Source organism: Morone saxatilis, unplaced genomic scaffold (genome assembly GCF_004916995.1).
Source record: "Morone saxatilis isolate NCDOM2014 unplaced genomic scaffold, NCSU_SB_2.0 Contig24, whole genome shotgun sequence".
Taxonomy (NCBI): Eukaryota; Metazoa; Chordata; class Actinopteri; family Moronidae; genus Morone; species Morone saxatilis.
In genome coordinates, this window is record NW_023339807.1 from 13,361,735 (window position 1) to 13,369,582 (window position 7,848).

General features: G+C 42.6%; 2 protein-coding genes across 2 annotated transcripts in view; both read left to right on the forward strand.

The window, feature by feature from the left end:
* The first annotated feature begins 1,279 nt into the window (after positions 1-1,279).
* Positions 1,280-3,466, forward strand: hoxa10b (homeobox A10b). Its single transcript, XM_035672374.1, has 2 exons — positions 1,280-2,054; positions 3,053-3,466. The coding sequence occupies exons 1-2, from the start codon at positions 1,280-1,282 to the stop codon at positions 3,325-3,327; spliced, it is 1,050 nt and encodes a 349-aa protein (XP_035528267.1). The 3' UTR covers positions 3,328-3,466.
* Positions 3,467-5,785: 2,319 nt separating this feature from the next.
* Positions 5,786-7,848, forward strand: part of hoxa9b (homeobox A9b) — a 4,465-nt gene continuing 2,402 nt past the window's right edge. Inside the window, exons 1-2 of the mRNA XM_035672160.1 lie at positions 5,786-6,302; positions 6,789-7,010. Of these exons, the coding sequence (XP_035528053.1) occupies positions 5,786-6,302; positions 6,789-7,010 (739 nt within the window). The remainder of the gene's footprint in view (positions 6,303-6,788; positions 7,011-7,848) is intronic.

Sequence of the window (7,848 nt, forward strand, 5' to 3'; positions counted from 1 at the left end):
TACAATATGATCCGTATCAGATTATTGGTCTTGTTTATTCTAAATGAACGACTAAATGTCTATTATTAAACATTATCCCCATTAAGTTGTATATGAGCTTGTGTACGTTGCTGCTATGCAAGACAATATTTTTTTTCCCTGGCTGAATCAAGGTTACTAGTTTGTATTTTCCCATGACCTCCAACTTAGATGCGCTGACTTGTTGTCTCCAAAATGTCATGAAAAGGACAAAGACTATAAAGAAAGAAATGATAATCTTTCATGTGTTTAAAAAACAAAATTACAACTTTAAAATGCGCATTGACCATTTTGTTCGTGGGTAGAATGGATATTAGGAGGTGCTGATTTAATATTCAATTTAAATGTAAAAGAATGGGGATTATGTGTGTATCGGCCTTGGAAGAAGTGTGCCTTTTCTAGATAGCTAGTAAGTAAATACGAAGAGTAACTCTTACAAATTCCCAGTGGTTCTTTAAGGAGATAATAGCCAATTCTAATCTATTTAGTTACCAACTAAACACAGCCATTGCCAGTGTTAGGTGACCATTAAGACAAATGTAGCTCCAGGGCATTGTTCAACTGTGGCGCTTCCTTCAGGGTGCCTGCGTGTCACCTCCAGCCTTTGCAGTAAAAGGTGTCTGGACGCAATCATGACATTTGCACCCACAATATTCACCCAGCTCGAGGGCTCTGAAGGCAGTGACTTTGCACTGGTGTGCACAATGTGGCAAAATGTAACACTGTGTACACTGCGTTTGGCCAGTCCACGAGGCATTTTAAACATAGTCCAATAATAATCACCAGAGCAACACAAGAAGGGTTAAAAGACCCTCGACCAAAGAGTCACACAGGACCTTTTGGATTTTTGATGCACCCTGTGCTTCTCACAGGCACCTCTAGAACCCTTCATTTTAACAGTGCTGTAAAACTGGCCATAAAGCTATGCATTGTACATAATTGTTAGGGACAGCTTTCAACAACTGAGTTGTCAAATAGGGGTTGTTGTTAAATTTACATAGGCAGCTCGAGGCTTATAGGCGGTCATCGAGGCTCCGAATGTGAGAATCAAAGGAGATTTAAAGATTTTACCTAAAACCCTCTGATGCACCACTTTCCTCCACAGTTTGCTCTTTACTTAGCCTAAAACAAAATATACGACACAGTGGAGCTGCCTGCTCGGACTGGGAGGAGTCTGTAGTCGCCTGGTGTTTTAATTGGCTGCAGGCTACAGTGAGAAGCGTGAGTATCAGTAATTATTCAGCAATGTTTTGCACAAGAAATGTCAGCCAGAAAGGGCTATCTTCATCCTCCGTCAAATTATACCACAACGATGACATGCCCCAACAACCAAGCTGGAAATTCATTTTTCGTGGACTCCCTGATCAACGTGAGAACCGACAGTGGTTCCTATTATCAAAGTAACGGGGTGTATTTGCCACCGGCTTCGGAATATTCATATGGACTCTCCGGTGGCTCGTGTTTCCCGGGGATCGGTAAGCGCAACGAGCCAAGCACCCAAAGCGTGATCCCTTCTTCTGCTCCGTATGTTCAAGGGATGGAAACGTGGCTGGAAACGTCGAGATCCTGCCGGGTGGATCAGCCCAGCGGCCAGCATATGGCTCCGTGTTCATTCTCACCGAGTATAAAAGAAGAGAGCGCATATTGCCTTTATGAGTCTGACAAATGTCCTAAAGGAGCAACAGTAGATGACATTTCCTACTCGACTGCATCATGCCCGGTCACCGGCAGCACCTTGCCGGTCCCGGGCTACTTCCGCCTGTCTCAGACATACACGTCCTCCAGGCTTTACCATGATGTCCAGCCAAACATGAATCACTTTACTCTGCAACGACCTGCCCGCTTGGACAGCCAGCCCTCCCAGCCCCAGGCTGCCTCTGCTGAGCCGGAGCGGAGGGAGAGCCACGAGGAGGCGCCTGTCCCCGCGCCCTGCGCCCCGGCCAGGGAGGAGGACAGCCGCCTCTCCTCGGAAGGTTCATCCTCCCCTGAGCCCGCTGAGACGTGCAGTGCGGAGTGTCCAGAAAAACCCGTCAAAGGTGAAGAGTCGACACACATTGTATGGCTAAAATACGCTGCAACAAATAACAGCAGGCGGCACAAAGGGCATGCGCGTATCATTTTTAGGCTTCTATTGCGTTTAACCGATGATTTGAGGAATGCATGGGTGTGAATGCTGATTTTCTACTAGACTTTTAATATTTAGGTCAACAGTCAGCCACTCACAGGTGCGCGCTTATCCGGTATTTAGTGGTTTATGGTTGTGAGGCGAAATTGAACGTGACTTAACCAATCAGAGCCGAGGATCAGAGCTATTGTGCTTTATTAGCTGTTTTTTTTTTTTTAAGATCACAAATAGTCTGCTATAGTTGTGCTTTATTACAACGCTATTCAAACATTCCTCGTGGATTTATTTTAACAGCCACCATTTTATGAAGTTTTGACCATTAAAAAGCACATACATTATTTAAAATATTTTCAGGGCGTCAGGGTTATTTCATTAAATGCAGCCACAAGACCAATCCAGTCTATTCAATTTGCCCTGTGCAGGATTCTGATGCGAGTTAATCAAAGACACAGGCCTTGCCTATAATTTCAGCAGACTGTGCTGGCTGTGTTTTATGTCTTAATAAAGGTGCAGTTGGCTCCAGGCTGCTGTGGTTAAGTCTGCTTAACGGGGCAAATAGCTGCTTCTGGTAAAATGCTGAATTGCAGCTATATGACATGTCCACATAGATATGTGACTGTGCGTAAAAAGGTACTAAAATTCAAATAGAGGACAGAAATCAGGCATTATAGGCGTATTTGGTTGTGAAGTAGGCAGTTCAAAGAATAGAATTTAGATGCCAAAGCCTGTCTTCAGTAGTTTGCAGTAAAACACACAATTTTATTAATTGAGCATGTGAGGTTTTGTTTATTTTGGATTTTGAATCTTACTCGTCCATAAATTCTAGCAAAAATATGAGCCTTCCCTCCTGGTATGATGTTTGTTTTTGTCACACCTGTTGCCTAATGTCCTGTCTCATTTTCATCGTAGGAGATGGAAAAATGGAAAGTACGGCTAACTGGCTCACAGCTAAGAGTGGCCGAAAGAAGCGCTGCCCCTACACCAAGCACCAGACTCTGGAGCTGGAGAAGGAGTTTCTCTTCAACATGTACTTGACTAGAGAGCGTCGTCTGGAGATCAGCCGCAGTGTGCACCTCACTGACAGGCAAGTCAAAATCTGGTTCCAAAACAGGAGGATGAAACTGAAAAAAATGAGCCGGGAGAATAGGATCCGAGAGCTCTCCAGCAACTTCAGTTTCTCATGAGACTGTCTGCGTCTCTGGCGCCCTCCTCCATCCATGGCAAGGGCGCCTGTGCAGAGCCCCCCACCCAACTGTGAGAATGTCCATGGAAAATAGGACCCTACTGCTAACTTATTGATTGTTATTCCTTATTTTCACGTCTGTTTTATGTTTTCTCGTGGATATGTATTTATAAATGGCTACATTTGTAACGTTGATCCATTGTGTTTTTAAATGTTCAGAATGTGACCACAATGTTTCAGAGCTTCAGGCTTGTACATATTGTATATTCAACCTGAGTGAACCATTGGAATTTGCATGCTGGACTAACCCTTGGGATACTTTGTGTTACAGTTACATGTAGGCCTTTATGTGACAGCTAAAGAACCCAAGAGGTCTGAATATTTGCACATTTTGCTGGTCAAATTAATAAAACCTTCCCTGCAACTGCAGACTTGTTATTTCATTCAGAAAGACAGATTAGCAGCTGCGCGGTGTTTAAATCTTAAAAGCTGGCACAGGTACTGCGCATGGTGCTAATGCCTTTGTGTGCTGGACTGGGTCCGCTTTAGGCACAGTAAATATTGTTACAGTAGTAGAGGGCGATGTTCTTCATAGTTTAGGCCTGTAATAGATGTGTGGCGGCTGTGCACACTTCATTGCTTTTTGTCCTTGACACCAGACTTAAATGTAAACCACGCAGTGAGTGGAGAAGCAGTGATTTTTTTTTCTCCTATTATTATAATTGATTTATTTAAATTATGAATGAATGGCTCTTGCTGCAGTAACAATGACAAACATGATTTAAATGGTAAATTGCTTAATTGTGATGTCTAAAAAAAGATGCATCGGGACTAGATACAGTTACAAAACACTTTGAGAATTGCCGCACAATGTGAGTTCACGAATAAAATCTGTCTGAGCATTGTCATTTTGCGCCTTTTCAGATTGTTAAAATTGTTACAGGTAGACTTGCTATACTGCGAATTTATATATAATTTCCACACCTTGAAAACACATTATAAGAGATATTCCTGAGGAGGAGAGCGGGCTGTTGAGTGGTTTAGGTAGTCTCATGTTGTTGGGCTATAATATTTCTCCCACAACACGAAACTGCCTTGATTACCTCAGTAAAACTCGTCGCATCATGAAAAATGAATCACTATTAATTACTGGTCGCATTCAGTAACAATTTGGCGCAGACTGCTTCAAACACATAAAAAAAATGATTCCAAAAAGTGCCATAAAGTGTTTAATGTTGTGCGTAAACGGAACTCTTGATATCATTTTTATGTTTTTTGCATTATAAAGCTAAATTCTGTTACATATGTATCTGGACCTATACTGGATTTAATTTTAAGAGATGTAAAGTTTTCACCATGTCTACAATTTAAGACAACCTCTGCAAAAAAAAAAAAAGGATTTTGAGTGTCTGTGTGATCTAAGCAACAGGAAGTAAAGATGCAGGCTGGGGAATGAAAGGATTAGGGCTTGTATGTGTCCAGGAGAGGAGGAAAGGACAGACAAGGCCTCGGTTATGATCATTGCAGTCTGCCAGTTGCCTCGCCGTAGGAAATGCCGGATGCGTCTGCCTGCGCCAGAGAAAGGACACAAAGGCTTAGCTTTATTGGTGATATTTAGCTTAGACAGCCAGGTTGTAACCTAAAGAAAAACAACCCAATTGCCCGTGATAAAAAAGACTGTTATATAGCACCCAAATAACCTCACCCCACTTTCCGTTTTAGATTGCCTTCAAAGTAGACCCACAGCCCTGCAGACATAGCAGTGTGCATCTTGGAAACTGGCCTTTAATAGCCTACGTTTTGATTTTAAAACCTCCAGTGACGCTTTAAACACATTTCTGCTTGTTTTATCGTATTTAAGAAATCTTGAAAATGTTTTATGCAGCCACTAAGGAGAAACAGAATTTTCGTTTCCAAAGTAAGAGATTTATAGATGGAGGTCATTCAATTATAATACGTTGTTTTTTTTATTATTTTATGTTGGAGAGTAAATCATCCCATTAAGTTTTTATGAATATACAATTTTTTAAGCGAAGAGGTTGTTTGGTGATTTCACAAATGGAGGCTTTAAAGTAATACTCTCGCAGCTCCCCCTTCCCTTACCACTATGTTCGATTACACCAATATGAGATCTCTTGACAAAAATCATAACGTTTATTGCTTATAAAACGTAATATTTCCCAATAAAGGCGCAGGGATTTGCTATTAAAATATGGTGGGGAAAATGGTGGCCATTTACTTGAGCAGCAGGCTGATTTATTATTTATTGTTCTGTCCCACGGTCACGTGTTTGGGGCGCCCTATCCAGTCTTGGGCAAGGTTCAACTTGCTGGACGCATTGAGCCCTATAGCTGGTGCAGGAAAGCAGCACATTATATGCAATGAAACGATTTTTTCTGAACATTGCAGGACTGTAACGCGCTGGGTTTTTTTTTTTTTTTGCTTTGGCATTTTTTTCAATGTCGATGTTGGGAACGAGTTATTATGTCGAGTCGCCTGTTCTTCCCGAGCAGGAAGATATGGCACCGAGGTACTCATCAGCTGCAGGGGTGGAGCAGGCGATGCTCACCGAATATGGCGGACACGAGTCTTGCCCTTTGCAGGCGAAATCTTCTATTTTTGGTGGATCATGGAGTCCAATCTCGGCCCACCCTCCAAACGCGGCCACACCGACTTATATACATCACCATTACACAAGTGGGGACAGCGATGGCATGTTTACGCGCTCCTGGGCGTTGGATCCGGTGTCCGCGTCCCTGTGTTTAACGGGATTACCATCGACAGCCATGCATTATGAGATAAAACCCGAGCCTCTGATTGGGAGTGCTGAATGTACAACTTTGGAGACGCACACACCTCTTTTGTCTGACATAGGAAACGAAGCGTCCCTTGTGGAGATTCCCTGTGAAACCACATCCACGTCTAAAGCCACTGAGGAGAGCCCGTCAGCAGAGGGAAAGACGGAGATAGATCCAAGTAAGCAATGCAGTGTTTTCATTCAATTCTTGTCACTTTATGGACAAATTTAAATGATGAAAATTGCATTAATGGCTTGTGGATGTGGGGGGATTGTTTTTGGGTGGCACCAGCTTGGTTTAGTATAAAAATGGGCGTAAATGTGTTGTAAAAAAATATAGTTTAAGCTCATTTTATGGCACAATGACATGATGGCCTGTAAAAAAACAGAATATTCATATTCTTCAAGATGGTTAACACACTTCACTCTTTAATTATACAGCCTTTACAAAGGAATGTGGTGAGGAATTTGCTATCCTCAGTCCTCAAATTTCTCAGTGCACAGTGAAAATAACCCAAAGTAATTTCTTAACAAATTAGCATTTAATCATGCCAGGAGTAGCATGTTCTCCCCAAACTGTAAAGCCAATATTACAGTCATGTTTTTAAATCCTGTTCTGAGAGCATTAACTCTCCTGTCTCCTGGTTTTGACCCCCTGTTTCCAGATAACCCGTCATCCAACTGGCTTCACGCAAAGCCCACCAGAAAAAAGCGTTGTCCGTATACAAAGCATCAAATCCTCGAACTGGAAAAGGAGTTTCTATTTAACATGTACCTCCCCCGGGATCGTAGATACGAGGTAGCGAGAGTCCTGAGTTTGACGGAGAGACAGGTGAAAATCTGGTTTCAGAACCGCAGGATGAAGATGAAGAAACTGATAAAAACACGTTCTCTAAAGTTCAATTATTGTCAATGCCAGAACTTAAAAAAATACGTCATTACGAATTCATATTTTGAATTTTTAAGATGAAACAAGCATCTAACAGTTAAGCTAAGCTGGTTAGCTATTTTATTAATTACCTCTGCGCTGTAATACGTAAGTACTCATTCGCCTATACATTACCCTGCTGCTCTTAAATAATTGTTAAACAATCGCGCGGTATGTCTTCAATTCAAACAACACATACCACTAACAAATTAATAAGACATACTTTCCCTTCTTCATTGCTATAACGAAACTACCTCTTTATTTTGATCGAACAGGAACGACGAGGTACTCCTCGCGAGTGTCGCACAGATGCTCTCTCACAACTGGACTCCAGAAAACATAAACGCTAAAACTCTACGAGCTTGCACAAACCACGCATACACTAAAATCTCACAATACCGCGCAGCTGAAAACGACATCAGGCTCAGTCAAGGGATCATTTCCAGTGAAATACACAAGACGGTATACGCAGTGTCACCTGATTCTCTCGTGCGCCAAAAAACACACACTCCATCTCCCGTGCAGCGCGATCCTCTCCACGCGAAACACCAAACCACCTGGATATCATCCACCTGGAACAACAAAGACACCACCACTCCTGTTGCACTACACGCACACAAACTCTCGTACAACAACATCGGTGCCTACAAAGTCAGCCGAATAATCTCAACGACACGACTCCCCCCCCTCCCCACCTCCTTCTCCCGCCCTCTCCTATCTCTCGCTCGCGCTCTAAACCCACCATCCCAGTCCAAAACCAACCCGTTAACCTGTTCCTCCGCCGGTCTTTGTTTTCT